The sequence below is a fragment of the Portunus trituberculatus genome, chromosome 13, assembly GCF_017591435.1.
Source record: "Portunus trituberculatus isolate SZX2019 chromosome 13, ASM1759143v1, whole genome shotgun sequence".
In the NCBI taxonomy this organism is placed as follows: Eukaryota; Metazoa; Arthropoda; class Malacostraca; order Decapoda; family Portunidae; genus Portunus; species Portunus trituberculatus.
The window spans coordinates 774,466-794,625 of record NC_059267.1 but is presented as its reverse complement, the minus strand read 5'-3'; the positions used below and the strand labels follow the sequence as shown (position 1 = coordinate 794,625).

At 41.6% G+C, this 20,160-nt stretch overlaps 2 protein-coding genes across 7 annotated transcripts; one reads left to right on the top strand and one right to left on the bottom strand.

Moving 5' to 3' along the window:
- Positions 1–1,015: 1,015 nt before the first annotated feature.
- LOC123503075 (AP-3 complex subunit sigma-1-like) lies at positions 1,016–10,043 on the bottom strand. 3 transcript variants are annotated; one of them, XM_045252482.1, is made up of 6 exons: positions 7,337–7,840; positions 6,455–6,546; positions 5,486–5,669; positions 4,883–4,990; positions 3,844–3,893; positions 1,893–2,022 (listed from the first exon to the last, which is right to left on the bottom strand). In XM_045252482.1, the coding sequence occupies exons 1-5, from the start codon at positions 7,403–7,405 to the stop codon at positions 3,846–3,848; spliced, it is 501 nt and encodes a 166-aa protein (XP_045108417.1). In that variant the 5' UTR covers positions 7,406–7,840; the 3' UTR covers positions 1,893–2,022; positions 3,844–3,845. The 3 variants fall into 3 exon arrangements, with proteins under 3 accessions (XP_045108416.1, XP_045108415.1, XP_045108417.1); XM_045252481.1 differs by lacking the exons at positions 3,844–3,893; positions 7,337–7,840 and adding an exon at positions 9,904–10,043 and having other exon boundaries at positions 1,016–2,022; XM_045252480.1 differs by lacking the exon at positions 3,844–3,893 and having other exon boundaries at positions 1,016–2,022; positions 7,337–7,808.
- On the top strand, positions 9,932–20,160 carry LOC123503066 (sodium/hydrogen exchanger 9B2-like). Of its 4 annotated transcripts, none has more exons than XM_045252466.1 (13): positions 9,932–10,085; positions 10,699–10,860; positions 12,454–12,552; positions 13,296–13,483; positions 13,832–14,097; positions 14,478–14,660; positions 15,009–15,184; positions 15,654–15,832; positions 16,078–16,161; positions 16,347–16,430; positions 16,712–16,876; positions 17,176–17,253; positions 17,375–20,160. In XM_045252466.1, exons 1-13 carry the CDS (start codon positions 9,932–9,934, stop codon positions 17,489–17,491), a joined length of 1,935 nt encoding a protein of 644 aa, XP_045108401.1. In that variant the 3' UTR covers positions 17,492–20,160. The 4 variants fall into 4 exon arrangements, with proteins under 4 accessions (XP_045108401.1, XP_045108402.1, XP_045108404.1 ...); XM_045252469.1 differs by lacking the exons at positions 9,932–10,085; positions 10,699–10,860 and adding exons at positions 10,924–10,941; positions 11,943–12,045; XM_045252467.1 differs by lacking the exon at positions 16,347–16,430.

Below are 20,160 nucleotides of genomic sequence, written 5' to 3'. Positions count from 1 at the left end.
TACATGCCAAATTGTGAAAAGATACTAAGAGACATGGTTCACAGCAAACTAATAAAGACTTAAGGTATACTCATGAGAAAGGTGCAGGAGACAGAGGCAAGGGTGGAGGCCAGGGAAGATATTGACAGTCAAACACAGCTGGTGGGATCAGGTCATGAGGCAGAAAATAAAAGCAACCAGACTTGTTGAATCTTGATAATCAAAACGTTGAGCGGCCTTAAACTTATGAGGCGCTCAGCAGCACAGGAACAGGTACAGGAAGCTGGAGAAATAACCAGGTTGTCAGTGAGGGCACCAGGAGCAGTAAGCGGCAAGCATGTGGCGTTGAACACTGCATAAAAAAACCACAGGTCACAGGAAGCTAAAAAATCCCATCAAGGTAGCAAAGCTGTAGCTTGGAGCAGAAAGTGTCCAAGGCTTGTGTGAGACCAGGAAACAGCGGGACAGCAGGTAGGGGTGTAGATGGTGGTTGCTTGGGGTAGGAGGCAACATGAGGCAGGATGGGCCAAGAGGTAGCCTTATAGCTCATGAGACTTTTATGAAGCTCCACCTCCAGTAAACAATCAACAAACAAGTCAAGAACTCCACATATATATAAAAATTTTCCCCAGACAGATGCATTTTTCACACTACTTGTCTGTTTTTCTTTTTTCTTTTTTTTTCTCATAAGAGGAATATATTGATGGCATTCTGTAGTTCCTGCCTCTCCTCATGGCTGTGGTGGAATGGTAACCATGGTTGAGGCTCGTTGTGACATTTGAAGTGTATGAACCAACGTAATCATGAGTTGGGAGAATGTACAAAGAAGACTAGAAGCTTGTGGTTGATATTTTCAGAGATGATAAGCCTGACATCATTCCAATGTTCAGTAATGCCATTGGTGCTAAGGTAATTGCTTCATTGGGACCACAATGCTCTGATGATCCCTTGAGCTGCTTTCACTTATTTCTTCAGTTGAGTTAATGCTACATATATAACTCCCTTTTTCTGGAATGCAGGAATATATACAGGCAACTTTGCTGAAAATATTTATATAACAAAATTACAAACATCATGAAATATACGTAGTGCGTGTACACATGTCAAGGCTGGAACTGCTGCTTTTCATGAGGTGGTGTATCTGGGCATGACGTGGTTCATTATGACTCACTGTCAAATGCATCTACTTTGTTTCTGACCTTGAACACTTACTTAAGATTTATCTTCCCCCCCATGTCACAAAAGAGAATAATAAGTAAGCAACTCTGGTAAAACACACACATACATACACACACTAATGCTCAAAAAGGACATGGGACAAAATTTTAATTCTTCAGAATTTTTAAATAATTTCTGAAAGCCTTGATAGATTTTGGTTCTCTGAGGAATGTGAATGGTTTAATAACTTTTAAGTGTGTTTCTTTATTTAACAAAATAAACCATAAAATTATGCAATCAACACCATGAGCTTAATGATCAGTTGAATCAGTTATGTAGATGGCAATCAAAATATACTTCTGGTGAATTTGAGCTCATTAATAAATGCCAATCACAATACTTGTATAAAAACCGGTGAGATTTCGAAACCACAAAACATTAAATTGTTAATGTTGTTAATATAATAAAGTCACTAAAATGTGAATGTTTGCAGCTGATGACTTATTGTTACTGGGTGTAAGCAGTTGACTGTTCCATGAAGGCATTTTACAGAGCAGCATTCCTTTAATCTGTTGGTTTTTTCCTTTAACGAATCCTTAACTTGCTGTGTTAGGGAAGAGATGAACATAATAACAATGATGATGAGTCTGTTAATCTTGGAATTTATGGGGAAGTAAGTTACAATTCATGACTGCTAAATGTTTCATCCAGCAGAGCATTGGAACCCACAGTGGGGAGGAAGGAGTAGGAAAGTGGAGGAGGTCAGAACTTGAGGTCCTTGATTGCAGCAGGCAGATCTGGAAGCTTGATGTCTTTAATCTGTTGAGGCAGGTTCATATTTTTCACCGCAGACACTGCTCGGGCAGGAGCTGCAGCCAAGCCAGCCTGGGAAAAAGGAAATTTGTTTATCTATCTATTATTACTACATTATCATTATTAGTTATAATTACTATTACTATTTATCTATTCCTATTTAAGATTCTCTCTCTCTCTCTCGCTCTGCTAGAAAGTTTTTACTGTGAAGTAGTAAAAACAACAAAAGATATAACATTCTTGTTAATTATGATAAGCCAACCAATATGAAACATAGTAAGCTGATGTAAATACAATTGCATATCCTACCTAGTTAGAAATAATACAAAATTTAAGATAAAAATCTGTGCCTCCAAACTATGTACATCTTATTTGACAACCCTGCTTAATAAATGTACCTAAGTGTCAACTAAACTTTACATTGCAAAGATGAGAGAGAGAGAGAGAGAGAGAGAGAGAGAGAGAGAGAGAGAGAGAGAGAGAGAGAGAGAGAGAGAGAGAGAGAGAGAGAGAGAGAGAGAGAGAGAGAGAGAGAGAGAGAGAAACACTACAGTATCCACAGTGTTCTGTGATATCAAAGGTATGTTTTTTCTAACTGCTTGGTGAGTGGCATTTTCACACTTTCTTACAATTTTCTAAGTTACAACCATGGTAGCATAAGAGATTCATATGAATATATATATATATATATATATATATATATATATATATATATATATATATATATATATATATATATATATATATAATAACATTTGCATACATGGATTGAATTTGATCATTCATAGATTAGTAATGTGAATAACATTTTTCATGGGTTACCACCAATTCAATTCAAGCCTTCCACTGCTTGGTAATCCTGTTAATTTAGAGTGCTTTTGGTCACAACCTATACATTTCCTGTCTGTTTGTTGGGTACACTTCTCATTGCGGCCCAGTTGTTCTTCCCTCAACTTAAATCTCACCTTCACCATATTTAGGTTATCAACGTTATATTTCCATTGCAGCCCCTAACAGACAGACCTTCTGAGACACCTGCTGCAGACACCAACAAGCATGTGAAGGTGCTGACTCTAGAGATGACTGATGACAATGATTTCACAAGATACATACAGCTTTTAGTAAAGCATTCAAATGCACACACAAACACACACACACACATAGCATTAATAAAGCACACACAAATATGCAAGCACTAACAGGCATAACTAGCCTAGCTGGGCGTGACAACAAAAGAATACCCAATAAATTGAAAATGATAACCTTATTGGCGGTAACTAGAAATCGATAACTAAATTTATTGCCAAATTATTGACAAATCCATTTGATATTACCATAACAATACTGATATTTTAAGCAAAAGAAAAAAAAATAGAAAAATCTTGGAAAAATTCACAAACAATATTTTTCTTGTGTCTTCACTACTGAAAAATACTGTCATAGGTAAAATAACTTTGGTATGTACTGCATTTGATTTTCATTATAAAAACTTAAACCTGCTCATGTTCCAAAAGCTTTCCAACAAAATTGTGGCAAATTGGAACACAAACAAACTTACACACTAAAAGAAAAACCAGAGAGTATTGCCTCAAGCCAGCCTCCTCATGAGGTATAGTTAAGTACTAAACTATTGTTGACATACTTCTAACATGGTCTAGAATCACACTTCCATTTCATCAGTGACCACCGTGCTCTATAGTCAGTATCACAAAGCCACACACACAGAGTCACAGGGTTACCAATTGCTTATCAAATCCTTCAATTAAGAATTCATGAAGAAAGTTCCAGACTTGTGTCCACACTCACAACTACAATGCCAGTCCTGTGCAGGTGTCAGTCTATTAGTGAACCAGTGACACATCACCTACAATACCACACCCCAATCTGGCCCACCACTATGTAAGCTCCCACAGGTGTGTGAGGATCCTCTGTGGAGGCGGCACCTGGAAGGAGCACAGCTCTCAGCACAGCTGGGGCAGGTGACGCCGCCACTCACATGGAAATCTCAAGAGACTTGGCTCAATTTTACCAAGCAAGACACTCTCATATCATTCTAAGCTTTGGTATCATACACACACACACACACACACACACACACACACACACACACACACTGTCACCTCAATGCAATAAAACAGCTGAAGCAGCCAGTCAGCCAGCCAGCCCACCTGCAGAGGTGTATGTCTGGTCAAGTAATGCCTTTTTACACATATCCTCAAACTTACTTTACTCGGAACCCGTAAATGCACTTATGCCAAACTTGGAGGAAGTTGCGCTGTTATACGGTCCCTGTTGATTGAGTGTATTATAATGAAACTGACATTGTTCCCTGTTGGGTGAGCATGTTATAATGAAACACTTTGTGAGGATCACTTGGCACACCTCAGCTGTGACTAGGCACAGATATCAGGTGTGGTGGGAAGCTCAACAGTAAGTGGCTCAGTGGCATAAGCAACATCCACAATAACAAGTGTTCATCAGAATACAATTTATTGTCAACGTTAAAAACACTTCCTAACATATCAATAGTTCATACAGTGTCTACAATAAATATTTTTCTTCTTCCTATCCAAACTTACTACAAATTGAGATGTTTTCAGCATTGAGAATAAACTGTTTTCTGATAACACAAACTTAACTTTGGTCAAGCTGTTTGGTAGTGGTCTGACATGATTTTCCAACTAGCCTAAAGTATGTAGTTTAGATTTTGGATCAAAGTTTCTAGAAACTGGTTACTGATGAAGCTACAGCAGAATGATGCATCAGTAACAAAATAACACTCTAACAATCCTTGGCTTTCATAAGCACTTGTAACTGAAGTTGTCAGGCACAAGATAATGCCAAGATGATCCAGTTAACAAAAATTATAGTATAAAAATGAGGTCAAATTAATGTCATATCTCTTGTTATAGCTGACATATTGAACACTCACCTCCTGCTTTTCTAGTTTGTTTTGGTCATCTATCCTTGTGATGATCTCTGTCATGTTAGTCTCCAGAACCATTCCTCCCATGACAAGCTCATTCAGGATATAGTGCACCTAGAAGAAAGGAATTCATGAGATGACTTTTTCTGTGTTATATCTTCAAAACAGGGAATGTAAGGCCAATGGAGAAAATTACAAAGACACAGTAACAATTAATGATGCCACACAAATAGAAAGAAAAAAAAAAAGAAACTGTGATTAACCAACATTTTGTAGAAAGCTTACAGAGAATAATGTAACTTCAGCAAATGATGGTTCAATTCTATATTGTGTATGAGACAAAAACTGAAGGTAAATGCTGAAGAATACAGTGATTTGTTAGGAAAGCAACATTTTGTATGATTCCATTTTCTTGAATGTCTAAAAAAAAAAAATTAACAATTATTTTTAAAAGTTAATGACAAAAATGGAAGCCAAGCTAAATTCAAAAAGATAATAGCTACTATATATCCTTTTCCTTAACTTTTCCTTGAATAGTTTTTTTAAATTAGAGGACAGTAACAAACAGGTGACTTCTTACCTTGGAGAAATATAAGGTGCAATACTCACCTTGTCAACATGGAATATAAGGTCCAGTTCGCACACATTTTCAAAGCATTTGTCTAATGTTTCCACAAAAACTTGGATCAAGTCAAGGATTCCCAGCTCACTCTCTGAAGAGTCTACACAGAAGACAAAGTACAGTGTGGCATAGTGGCGATAGATCAACTTGTAGTCTGCTCCCCCAATGAGGCTGCAAGGATCAGATAAGGTCACAGTTACACACTGCAAAATAGTGACAAAGCAACAAGAGTGTGCCAAATGTAAGCAGTGATGCAGGAATAAGGTGATCAGACAATAATAAAAGAACACACACATCATGTAGTGTAATGGTTAGCACACTTGGCTCACAACCCAAAAAGTTCAGGTTCAAGTCCAGGATGCAGCTTGGGAAATGGGCAAGTCTCTTCATGTATAGCCACTGGTCACCTACAAGCAAGTAGGCATGAGATGTAACTTGAGGGTATGTGGCCTCGCTGTCCTGGTGTGTGGAGTGGTCCCAGCTCTACCCAAAGATTGGTCAGTATGAGCTCTGAGCTCTTTCTTTACTGGAACGAATGGCTGGGAAACCAGCAGACAACTGTGGTGAATTACACACACACACACACACACACACACACACACACACACACACACACACACACACACACACACACACGCCCGGTAGCTCAGTGGTTAGGCGCTGGCTTCAAGCCAGAGGACCGGGGTTCGATTCCCCGGCCGGGTGGAGATATTTAGGTGTGTCTCCTTTCACGTGTAGCCCCTGTTCACCTAGCAGTGAGTAGGTACAGGATGTAAATCGAGGAGTTGTGACCTTGTTGTCCCGGTATGTGGTGTATGCCTGGTCTCAGGCCTATCCGAAGATCGGAAATAATGAGCTCTGAACTCGTTCCGTAGGGTAACGTCTGGCTGTCTTGTCAGAGACTGCAGCAGATCAAACAGTGAAACAGTGAAACACACACACACACACACACTAACCTGCCACCTTCCAGAAAGTTGCAAACATTGTCATCTCTCTTAGACACCAGCTGGAATGTTTCTTTTATTATCTGTTGTTGCATCTCCTCATTCTGTAAAAGAAACAATGGATTCAAGCTAGAAAAGTTAGATTAAAAAAGATAGATTCTCAAATGGCATAGCAGAGGAGTGGAATGCATTCATTAGAGAAATAATAAAAAGCTTTGAACTTTTGAAGTAAGATGTATCTGTGATGAAACTCATGCTTTTCAAGTAACAAATGTACTGATGGTAATGTCTTTTCTGTACTGTGGTAATAATGTTGGGTTTGGGTAGTTAGCCTTTGGGGTTTTCGATAAATGTAGTGGACATAGCCCGAAATGTAGCGAGTCGTTGGCAGTGCTGCTCAACAATAACTAAGCAACACTCGCCGCCACTGCAGCCAGTCACCATCTCCACCACCAAGAATTTTTATAACATTTTTGTGTAATTTTGTTGATTTCCAATCTTTTTATGCAGTGCACATTATTCAAATTAATGCTCCCCATTCCCCCCCAAAAAAAAGGCAATATCCCACAGGTCCCCCAAGTTTGTTGGGAATCAGAGGCAGGCCTAAGTTGAAGTTGAAAAAACAGTTATAAAGGGAAAAATATTAAGTTGTGATGGAAATCACATATATAGTATCAATCAATTCAGTATATTTCTCACTAGAGAGATGAGTCATATCACAGATTCCATGGTTGGGTGAAATTGCAAGTTGACCCTAATTCCTTCTGTGCATCTTTATAAATTGTCATATGCAATAGATTCCATCTGAAAACAATGTTATTCCAATATTATCAGTGTGACATTAATTAAAGCATTTTGACAGGCCAAACCTTAACCAGCTGCCGGTCAACTTACAAAGTACTGGTAGAATTTGGACAGTCTTGGTTTCCCATGGTTATTAAACACGAGGATTGCCTTGATCATTGTTGCTCGCCACGGTCAATGCTGTCTTTCGCTGGTGTTACCTCAGTGATGGACTCTTGACTCCTCTGGTAACCGTCAAGGATAGCACCAGACCGGTGTGTGGGTGTCAGTAATGGCCAAAAAAGGATAATTAAGCAACACCAGCTGATTGCAAGGTACGTGTCAGTTCTTGATTAATTAAAAAAAATACTTAGTGTTCGTGAGGTGTGGGTGTGTGTGCCAGCCGTGTCGGTGAGTGTGACAGGCTGCGCAGACCCTTACTCCGTCACTCAGTCACCTGACGTAAACAAACATCAGCTGCGCCAATCTTGATCTCCTTACATGTCTTCTTGATTGATAACTTTATTGCTGTAAGCGTATACAACAAGGGAGGAGGTTGGAATATGCCTGCACATGCGACACACAGCATTTAAGCGTTAGTCAGGAGGAACTGAGGCACGTCCAACCACATGTATAGCACCAGCGTCCTTACTTTCCCGGGACCAACCTGGGACATCCATATCTGCTTCACCCAAATGAGCTCCTCGGTCATAGCAACCAGTTTCGCTTTATATCGCTTGGAGGTTATTGCATTTACTCTTCCTCTATGGATTTTGAGAGATGGCTACCTTATCTCTTTATCTCCAAGTTCTTCTTTCCTTCATTCATTTTGCCATGTTGTATAAATCTTATATGGTGCTGTCTGTCTATTTATTAACCTGTTTCGCTTCATACCGCTTATAGGTTATTGCACTTACTCTTCCTTTATGGGTTTTGAGAGATGGCTACCTTATCTTTATCTCCAAGTTCTTCCTTCATTCGCAACATACATTTTTTTTTTTTACCATGTTGTATAAATCTTATATGACTGTCTGTTTATTAACCTGTTTCGCTTTATATCGCTTGAAGGTTATTGCATTTACTCTTCCTCTATAGGTTTTAAGAGAAGGCAATATACCCTTTATCTTCAATTTCTTCCTTCATTTGCAACATACTTTTTTTTTTTTTTTGCCGTGTTATGTAAATCTGATGTGGTGCTATCTATGTATTGTGCCAAGAATTCATGTTTACGGTAACCCCCAAATATGTATTAGCGTTAACTTGTCTCTACTCCAAATCTTTTAATTTATGTTTCCCCTTCACCGCCACATTTTCTTTATTTTCTTCCTCACTTTGTCCAATGTTATTCCGCATTTCCTGTGTTATTTAGATGTTGTGGTGCTGTCATTCATCATAACAATACACTTGGCAGTAACACTGCACAATAAGACATAAAACAACTCTAACGTTACCGAAAATTTAACAAGAAAAAAATAAAGATCAATCAAATATTTCACCATAATTATCAACAAAAATAGGATATGAATTAACCTGAATCCTACTGCAAGAACCGCACTTTATCTAGGATTCTACAAGGAAAGGATATGAATGAGTCCTATTGCAGAAGGCAGGAGAAAGAATGTGTAGGCAGCCATGATTAACATCCACTTCACGCCCTCCCTTGAATCCAACCAACACATTCTAAACACCAACACTGAGAAATCACATATATTCCTCCCAATTTAGGCTATTTACATGTTTTTCTATTGTACCTGGCAAGGGGGAGCGGCCGGAGCGCGCGTACTCCCCCGCACGCTTAGACAAGGTCACAGATTCCCCAGGTGATCGTGAGATACCTGTCCCGCATACACATCTTTCTTTCTATGGGTAGGTCATGGTGTTGTATGGGAAGGGTGTGGTGGGGGAGGGAAGGGTTGTAGTGATGCGGTGGTGATGGTGGAGTTGGTGGGAGGGCGAGAATAGGTGTGATGGTGTGGTGGACAGGTGAGAGTTGGTTTGGCGTGTTGTTGTTGGGATAGTGGTGGTGAGGTGTGGTGAATAGGTTAAAACTGGTTTGGTGTGGTAGTAGTAGTAGTAGTCAGGTGTGGTAGTAGTAGTAGTAATGGTAGTGGTAGTGGTGTGGTGTGATGGTGCAGTGTGGTATTACTCACCTGGTGGTGAGGTATGGTATAGTGTGATCTGGTGTGGTGTGGTATGGTATTGGACAGGTGAGAACAGGTGCTGTGTGGTGATAAATAGGTGTAGTGTGGTGGTATCATTGTGATGATGTGATGGCTACTTAACAGCCTTACACACTGAGAGAGAGAGAGAGACTTAGGTCCACATTCTGAAACACATTGCTTTCTCACCATAACTTTTCACAGGCCACAGAGATGATAAACCACAATCTCAAGAATATTTCCTTGTTAATGATATGGAAACCTCATTGATCTCTTACTAGAACCACAATTACACCCTTGAACCCCTTTGAAACATCATCTAGAGCCTTATTTCAGAATGTAAACCTTCTGAAACTCTTTACTATAAGGGAATCAGCATTTCAAATGGACTTTTTTTTCTCTCTCACTCTGTCTTTTCCTTGGCTGGTTTCGATCCTGCATAAAAAAGAAAAAAAAATTCTCTCACAGGGATGCAGGATGTTCATGTGTGGAGGAGCTGACCAGAAATATCCCACTAACCTGAAGCTGGTGGAGTGTGTGGGAGGCCATGGAGGGCGACAGTATCCCTGAGAGGCTCCTGGACAATGGTGACACTGCCGACACAGCCTCCACCAATGACACTTCCCAGGCTCAGGTCAATCTTGCCTTTGAGCTGACTGGGTCCTCACATGGCAGTGGTGATGAGGCTGAAAAGGAGGGAGGTCAGTGTTCGCATGGTTTATTACACTGGTTTATTCTCTTTGTTATTTCCTAATCTTTGGTCATTGTATTTTTAAGGAAAGGAGCACGAGCAAGCAGATAAGATAAGAGAGGTGTTGGTCGTAACATCTGTGTGGGTTTCCTTTTTGCAATGCTTGTAAGATAACGTGATCAATATGACACTGGGAACTTGTGTGTGTGTGTGTGTGTGTGTGTGTGTGTGTGTGTGTGTGTGTGAGAGAGAGAGAGAGAGAGAGAGAGAGAGAGAGAGAGAGAGAGAGAGAGAGAGAGAGTCTTTCTTCACATGATCCTTCCTAGAATGAAGTCTTTTCTGCTGGAGGTTTGTACAGACAGACAGATAAGATAATGAAAGCATAGCTAATAAATCCTGGATACATCTTGTGAACCTTCCTTACGATAACAAGATTACAATATAGACAACCTGTGGGTGAGACTGTAACACACACACTTCCCCACAGACAGCGTGAACAATTAGATAAGATAAGGAAAGCTAGTAAAATCCTAGAGCCACTTCCTAAACCTTCAAGATAACAAGATTACAATACAAATAATCTGTGTGAGAGAGAGGGATCTAATACCATTGCTTCCTTACAGACACCACCAGTACATTGGCAGATAAACCTGAACCATCACAAGGCAGCACCAGTTCCCCCAAGATTGACCGTCTGCCAGTCTTGGAGGGGCCCACCGTACACCGCCACTTGAGGACAGACAGCCAGTTGTCCTCAAGTGAGGCCTCCTTTGCTCCAAGCTCAGGTATGTGAGGCGTTCAGTCTGGCTTCAGCTGCCTTGGTGGGAGGGAGGGACTGCTCTGCTCTGGCTTGTGTCTTGAGTGTGGTATTTTGTGCTGTGTCTGTGTGTGGTGTAAAGGATCTGTGTGGTTTTACTTAATATTATGTGTGTCAAGGTTTTATTGTCCTATCTCTAGTTTTACTTGAATTCAGGGATGTTTAAACCTTTACTATCACTGCATCCATTTCATTACATATAGTAGCTATGACAATGCTTATTTTAGATTTGGGGAGGTAAATTTCAATGTATTTGTGTGTCTGCATGTGTGTGAGTGTGTGTCTGTGTGTGTGTGTGTGTGTGTGTGTGTGTGTGTGTGAGAACTTTTCTGTGTGTGTGTGTGTGTGTGTGTGTGTGTGACTGAGCATAAATTCCAGAGTTAATATAGCTCGCCATTTGCCTCTATTACCTCATTCCTTCCTTGAGTGGGAGGATTGAAACTTAAGTGACATGCTGCGGTATGTAAGACATCAACCCTTGAAATGACATAAAATCTGAGGGAACACACACACACACACACACACACACACACACACACACACACACACACACACACACACACACACACACACACACACACACACACACACACACACACACACACACACACACACACAGAGCTATCACAGCCACAACTGAGTCACACAGGGGGAGAGAGAGAGAGAGAGTGAGCAATGACCAGTCAGTGAAGGTCGGTCAATGTCCATGAAGCTTAATTGGATAAAGAGTTGGTACCTTGAGTGTCTCGGCAAAGATTTCATCCGTGGACATTTCCCTGTGCTACTGAGAAACATTGGAAAACTGTACCTCTCTTGTTGAGTTCATTAGTATTGATAACTTTTCTCATTGACACAGTTCCTCTATAAGTGTGTATGTATGTGTGGTTTAGGAGAAAGGCAGTTTTTTCATTAAGAGTGAGAGACTGTTAGTATGAATGGTCACCTTGAGGGAGATGGGGGTTACATCACCCTGATAAGCTGGAGATAAGACGTACTGAGCGTTGAGTGTTGCATGACTCCCAGCATCATGTTTCTCCACGTGTCTGCCAGACAAGCAGCCTCCCTCCTCTCACCAGGCTAAGAGAGAGTCACTGCGTTTAAGTGGTCAGGATGGCGGCAGGAACTAAATACAAGGCAGTGGCGTTTGTCAGTGGTGAGTGGAGCAGGGATGGTGGCAGGGAGCGAGTCACCTGTTGTGTATTAACTCAGGGTTTTGTTTGGATGAGTTATGCATTGTCAGAGCTTTTTTGTGGATAGTTATTCAAGTTTTTTGTAATAATTTTGTCACTGCAAGTTACACACACACACACACACACACACACACACACACACACACACACACACACACACACACACACACACACACACACACTTAGCCTATTGAAAAGACAATGAAAGAAAAAAAAAGCTGAACTCCTCTTTTCCTTAGGTATTAGTAATGTGTTTAACAATTATACTTACACATTACATCAATCCTCAAAGGTCATAAGAATGGTTAATTATAGAGTAAACTAAATAAAGACAACCTGTGACCTCCAATGACCTCTGATGACCTCCTCAGAGCCGGACGTGGGTCGTGGGGATGATGTGGAGGGCTGGACCACTCTGCCGCCCACTAACCGAGGCGTGGAGTACAGTGAGGCTGCAACGCTGCCACTCGGTAATATCTGGAAGTGGGATGGAAGATTAGCACTCTCCTCTAACTGCCACTTGATTCATTTTTTCCTAATCACCAATCACTTTGAGACATCTTTACTTGCTCTCCTCTTCTTCATTTTTGACTTTCCTATATCTTTACTTACTGTACTCTTTTTCATTGCTGACTTTCCTATACATGCTTATAGAGTCTTCACATGTTGCTTGTGGTGGTGCTGATTGGTTTGTGGTGCAGTGAAAAGGTGAACAAGGAGGAAGTGTTAACCTCTTTAGTACCATCACACATTTTCATATTCATTCTGCTTACCATTTAGCAATTTTATACAGCTTCAGATACTTATGTTGGGATTGAAATAGTGAAGACTCTGGCCATTAATTTTCTTACCTCCATTGACTCTTTCTAATATCAATAGAATCACAAAACCATATCCAAAACTTGTGGTAAAAAATGTGCCCCAATATTGAAGGTGTTAAGGTCATAAATGCTTTGCTCTCTCACCATGACAACCTTCCCAGGCCACAAATATGATTAGCCAGGTTTCAAGAGTGTTATTTCAGTCAGTAATGTAGAAATCTTATCACTCTGCCTCAAAAATCATAAAAACACCTTAAAAAACTTGTGCCAATTTAAATAAAGCCTATTGAAATAGTGGAGATGAAGCACAGAAAAGTTTGAGAATAGGAGCCTAAGTGTGATTCATTTTTAAGCCCAGACAGTCAGCTAACCTTGGCACAAACACTCCTCAGGCTGTCCAAGTGTTGGGGAGAAGATCAATGAGTGGGATGGCCGCACAGACAAGTTCACAGAGAAAAAGGAGTCAAAGGGGTGCGACGCCTGCTGCCGCTGCCTCCTCCGCTCCAAACACAAACTGCCAGAGGAGCCCACCATGGCCCAGCGCATCCACTACTCTCTCACCTGCCCACCCCATGGCAAGGTGATATGATTGCTGGCTTTCTCACATCACTTGACTCAATACAATAGTGGTCACACTTTCTTAACCCCTTCAATACCATGATGCATTTCTATAGTAATTTTTGCTTATTTTTTGGCGACTTATGCAGCTTCAGAAACTTATGTGGGTCATTACAATAGTGAAGACTCTTGCCATTAATCTTGTGACCTCCATAGACCCTTCCTAATATCAATAAAATGGTCTAATTGTACACAAATCTCAAGATAAACATGTGTCCCAGTATTGAAGTTGTTAAGTCAGAGTTAGTGGTGTCCAGGTGTTAATTGATTGACTGGTACGCTGGTTGTTACTGATCACTGTTGCCGACAGGTGGGTGACATCTTGCTGCGGCTGGTGATTGGCACTGCGGTGTGGGGGTGCCTCATCTGCATCACGGGGCGGCTGGCACTGCCTGGCGGGAACCTGTTCAGCCTGGCAGTGCTGTACATTGCAGCAGTGCTGTCTGGGAGAGCTTCAGCAGCAGTGGGCATGCCTCCCTTGCTGGGCAGTCTGGTGGCCGGCATTCTTTTTGAGAGTGTGCCGGGCATCAACGCCGTGGGCCACAACGTGGATGTGTTCTGGTCGTCTGTCATCAGGTGTGTTCCTTCCCTCCTCTGTCACTTGTGTTCACCTCACTTATCTATAAGGAACAAGACACCACCACCACCTCCTGACTCTGGAACTCCCTGCATCGCTGCTTCTCCTCGCTGTGACTTACTCTTCCAAGAGGAATGTTTCAAGACATCCACCAACTTGGCTGATTCTTTTGACCTCTCTGTAGGGAATGGCACTCTCAGTTACCCCTGACCAGTGACTTGTTAGGCATCTTTCAGGGGTGTTACTCTGAATGGATGCCTTTCCTGTCCCCAAACTGTGTGTGGTCAGAAAGGCATCACACATCACCATTCCACACATGTAAATATAAACACTACCACCACCACATCACCACATCATCACATCGCCACATCACCGGCAGGAACCTGGTGCTGGTGATCATCTTGCTGCGTGCTGGCCTGGGGCTGGACCCGGCGGCGCTGCGGAAGCTGAGCTGTGTTGTGCTGCGGCTGGCCTTCCTTCCCTGTGTGGTGGAGGCTGTGGTGGCCGCCCTCATGACCAAGCTTCTCCTCGGCTTACCTTGGCTGTGGAGCTTTATGCTGGGGTAAATTCTTCTCCTTATCTCTCTCAAATGTAGGAGTGCTTTCTCACTTGATTTTCTGTCAGTCACTCATCTTGCAACCTTGAACCATCACTTTCCTTCTGTAAGTCACTATGATAACTTCCCTATGCCATAGTTTGTTAATTTGAATCTCTTCTCGTCACCTTTCATTACCATTCTGCATAGTAGTCACCTCATTGGGCATTTTTTCACCATTCGTTTCTTGTCATTGCTTCTCTTACATAGATATAGATATTAATAACTCCTCTTGTTCATCAGCTTCTCCTTATAACTTCTCTTGATGTCCTACAAGAGTCCTTCCTTCAAATGTCCCTGCTGCCTCTCCTTCAGGTTCATTGTGGCTGCAGTGTCGCCAGCCGTGGTGGTGCCGGGTCTGCTCAAGCTTGCGGAGGAAGGGTACGGTGTGGAGGCCGGCATTCCCACCCTTGTCATTGCCGCGGCCAGCCTGGATGACGTCCTGGCCATCACCGGTTTCAGTGTCATGATGGGCCTGGCCTTTGCTGAGGGTTGGTACTTGTTGTGGTTGGCAGTGTGGTTTGTGTGTCTGTGTGTACTTCTCTAGGTTTTCCTCCTTCTCCTTCCATTCATTTGAGTTCTTTTCTGTTTCTCTCCTTTTCCTGTTTTCCTTGTGAACTTTTTTTTTTTTTTTTATCATATTTGTACTTGTAGTTAGCAGTGTTGTCTGTGTATGCTTCTCTGAGCTTTCCTCCTCCTCCTCTCTCCATTCATTTAAGTTCCTTTTTGTTTCTCTCCTTTTCCTGTTTCCCTTGTGAACTTTCTTTACCCATTTTAATTCCTTTTATTTCCCTTTCCACTTGGTTTCTTCTTTGCTCTATTCATTGTAGGCTTCCAGTGTGACTGTTAACAAAAAGAAGTTGTTTTCTTTACCTCATCTTATATTTGGCAACAATCCACATGCATTTCTCACTTCTCATTATTGTGTGTGTTCCCTTATACCACTGTGTGTTGGTTCAGGGTCGCTGGTGTGGACGTTAGCCAAGGGGCCGCTGGAGGTGGTGGCCGGTCTGGTGTACGGAGTGGTGTTTGGGTCACTGTGCTGGGTGCTGCCTCACCAGGAGAGCAAAGACCGACCTGCCTTCAAGTTTGTCATTCTCTTCTGCCTTGGTTGTCTTGGCATGTTTGGCAGCCATAAGGTGAGGAACACAGACACTTCACTGCATAACTGTGTGTGTGTCAATGCCTTCCTGTACATCATGGAGTAAATTGTGATTGATTTATATTCAGTTTAAGGACTTCCAAGGTTGTGATTAAAGTGTTTCATATTTCATCCTAATTCTTTGATCTAGAATTAACTTTTTTAACAAAATCAAGAAAATATTTGTTATGTATAAATGAAAAAAAATTTAAATCTAAGGTTGATCCCAATTTTTGAGTGAAGGTTGGCCTGGAGAGCTCTGGACCCATTGCTGTATTATCCCTGGCCTTTGTGACCGGCCTGGGATGGAGACAGTCGGCCAACAAGGTGAGGAACGCTCGCTCCACTGTTGAAGTCATTCCTCTCTTATGCATTTCAGTCAGTGTGTCTCTAAAAGTTCCTCAATGCCTCTTCTAATTAAAAGGTAGATATCTTTCACACTGGGACTGCCATGTATAGGCCTCAGAGCTTCCTGCATCTTTTCTTACGTTGTTATGGTGTTAACTTGACAGGATGAGGAGGTGACCAGGTACTACCGAGCATTGTGGGAAGTGTTCCAGCCGGCTCTCTTTGTCCTCATCGGGGCGGAGATTGATGTAAGAATGACTGCCTTCCATTCCACCTTTGTGTTGGTGATTGACTCCTCTTGTCATATAGAAACCAATGAACTCAAGGATGACAGCTTTCCTTTTTTATCTTATAGTGCATCGTCTTTATTCACCCTGACTTGTCATTCTGCTTTTCTTCATTCTTACATGACAGTGTTATTGATCTTTCCTAGTCTCTATTTAAATCTCTGTCTGTCTTGTCTCTTATGCATTTCTTATATTCTTTTTTTCTGTCCTGCCTCTGTGTTTAGCCTGTGTTTATGTTGCAGGTTGGCAAGATAGACGCCGGCACCATTGGCTGGGGTCTGCTGGCATTGTTGGTATGTCTCAGCCTGCGTGTGGCCACCTCCTTCTTGGTGGTGATGGGTGCTGGCTTCTCCCTGCTGGAGCGCCTCTTCATAGCCATCGCCTGGCTCCCCAAGGCCACTGTCCAGGTAGTGTTCGTACCAGTGTGCTTAGTCATCTTGCAGGAACTGCTTGCCTGCTTCTGTATTACCAACTTTCTATGACTTGACTTAATTAAGAGGGGGGTTTTAAGACATTTATTCCTTTATTTTGGCTAACTCCCTCAGACCTGCAAAGGAGCTAACAATTAAGTGGGCATTTTTTAATGTTACCCTTGGCCAGTTTACCTGTTACATGAAAAACTCACATATTCTTGATTTCAACATGCATATGTTTTTATCAGCCTTGTATACCTTGTGTCAGTGTGATGGTGGTGGTTATCTTGCAGGCTGCCATTGGCTCTCACGCGCTGGACTTTGTGAGGCAACACGGAAATGACCCGGACGACATCTTCAGAGGACAACAAGTAGGTGATCTGCTAGGCGAGTCTTGCCACAATGACACACAACACAGTGGTGGGCCGTGTCTTGCCACACTGCAACACAACACAGTGGTGAGCCTTCAATAATGAGTGGTGTCTCCTGCAGGTGGTGACCATTGCTGTCATGGTGATCCTGGTCACTGCACCAATAGGAGCTGCTGCCATCAAGCTCACCGGCCCTAAGTTCCTTGCCAGGCACCAGCCCCATGACTCTCAGGCTTAGTTGTCAAGGAGAGCTACAGCAAAGATGACAGTGTCCCTCACCCCAGCCAAGACACTATTCCAGCCTTTTCTCACAGCCATTGTACTTGTGTCCACCTCTACACTGCTGTCACTCCTCCATTCCCCTGCTGCTCTGTTTGGAAATCCACCTCTGTTCATAAGAGCAACAGGGAAGCTGTAAGAAATCAATAACTCTCCATAGATGACCCTGTATTATTTACATGCCTACATTCATCTTTCCTGTCCATAATTTTGCTTAATAGTCTGTTAAAGCACCCTACTCTCTCTGATCAAGGAGTCTATTCCTGTCATCTACCATCCTATGTCCACCTTTCCTGTCCACAATGTTTGTCCCATAGTCTCTTCAAGCAGCCTTCTGTCCATCTCTGTATGAAGTGTGTGCTCCATTCACTTGTCACTGATTAGAGAGCCAATATCTTCTTGTCTTTCTTTGTGTACATCAGTGCCTTGTTTCTATCAGGCAATGAGCAATTTTGACTTACACTTGATAAAGTAATGAAATATGAATGTTTACACCTCATATTTCTTCACTTTCCTTATTTTAGCAGGGATTACATTTATACAACTCAGATAAATATCAGCTGATGGATGTAACTGTTTCAGGAAGTGACATACGTACTTGTAAGGCTGATATGCAATGATGTATTACCATAGAACTGTTAGTGTTTTACTGTTACATGTTCCTGTACCTCTGTGTTCAAGTCTTTTAAGGTTGTGTTGCATTCCTAACCCACAGTGGCATTGTGTTTATTCTTCCAATCCCTACTACATCATTTGTATTGCTGGAAATGTGTCTTACGAGTCATGTACTGATTTATGCCTTTATATGTAAATTACAAAGATATTTAATATAATGGAAGAATAAACTATGTCATGGATGCACTGAAGCCATGGTGTAAGTTTAAGATTCTCATGAGTGTTGCAATAGAGAGGAACACAAGCCGTCCACGCTGGTGTCTGGCACAGGGCTTTATGGTGGCTGAGCTGTGGGAATAGAGGATTGCTAGGGGCTTTTCAGCTCATACAGTATTTCTTCCATCCTCACTCATCTGTCTGTCTAAGTATGTCTAAAATTCAAGTGGATTCTGGTCTGCCTACACTGTCCTGTCTCTACATTTGTGCCAGCCCCAGATTGCCAAGACTGTTTTCATTTATCTTTCTGTTTCTGAAAACTGATTTGATCCCAATTGAAATCTTTGGTTCTACTGTATTCATGAATCAGGTCCCTTCCTGTTTCCTGAGTCAAACTTGAAGTATCTGTCTTTTACTACTTTTATGAACCAGGTCTCCTCTACCTAATGTGAACTCTCTGCTTCAAATAAATCCAGCCTGTTTCATTTATCTTTTCTATTTGTGATCCAGGTTCTCCTTGTCTGCCTCCTAACCCTCTACAAGGCCCACCAGCCAGCCAGCCAGCCTCTGTACCAGCACACCCTTAGGCAGTGCAGTGTGATCAAAACAGAAGCTTTGAGGAATGTTGTTGATGTTTTGCTTTTGTGATACCAATGTACAAGCAACTGTGGCCTTAATGAATTCCTGCATATATATGTGAATGTATGTGTGTGTGTGTGTACTTAGATCATTGATAGAATATTGTTGTTACTTGGATAACTGCCTCATTGTTGCTGCGGTTCACACAAACACTGCGCTGTGAGGCAAGCCATTAGTTATTCAGGGACAAGCCGCCTAATTGCTGTATTTTCTCTCATTGGTTTTTGGTTGTAAGATCTGATCATTTTGCTACACGTTATCTATCTGTCTGTCTGATGCCTCGCTGCCTCAATGTGGCTCTATCTTTCTGATCTTTATGACTGAGTGACCTTAGTGACTTCCTCTATGAAAACTGTCTCTATCAAGCTCTTCACTTTTCTGTGTGTTTTAAAACTGGCTTACACTTTTTTTAAGCTCTTCACACCTTCTCTGTGTTAAACCATTGAAGCTAGATATGACAGAATGTAGGCATCAGATACAGACAGATGGATAAGTAGGAAGCAAGACAGACATACCTTCTCTGTTGCTGTGATGTGTTGTTAAGTCACTGTCCTATAGTTTATATGCTTTATATACATATATATTTACAGAAGCTATTATATATTTACATTACTGTTTCTGTGTCAATAAAAGTAATATGTAAGAGATAGTACACTTGAAATAGCTCTGCTGTTTTGTGATGAATTAATGTAAGTAATTGAAGTATAATAGTAAAGTATTAGGAAGGCTGTTCCACTCACTGGCAACGAACACCATCTTGCCTTTCTCCGATTGTCTGATCTCTGTGCTCCTTGAACTACTCTCTCTTCAGCAGAGTGTGCTGTGCATGTCTGTCAGGAGCAACACTGACTGCCTTACTCTTACTTCCTACTGCTGGAAGAATCATTTAGGGTCTTACATTTATAATACAACTTGAGCCATTTTAACATTTGTACTTAACTTATGAGTGTGTGCAATTGTCGATCTCATTGTATGATTCCTTGACATCAAAGTGCAATATTGCATATTTAACTAATGAGTATTTGAGCATCATCAGGTATTTTTACTACAAGATGTGTACCAGTTGAAAAATGACATACATTCCCCAAGATATGTTCACATTGACATGAAACAAGCCATGTTTTACTCCCACGAATAATAATTTTAATTGGAGACTCA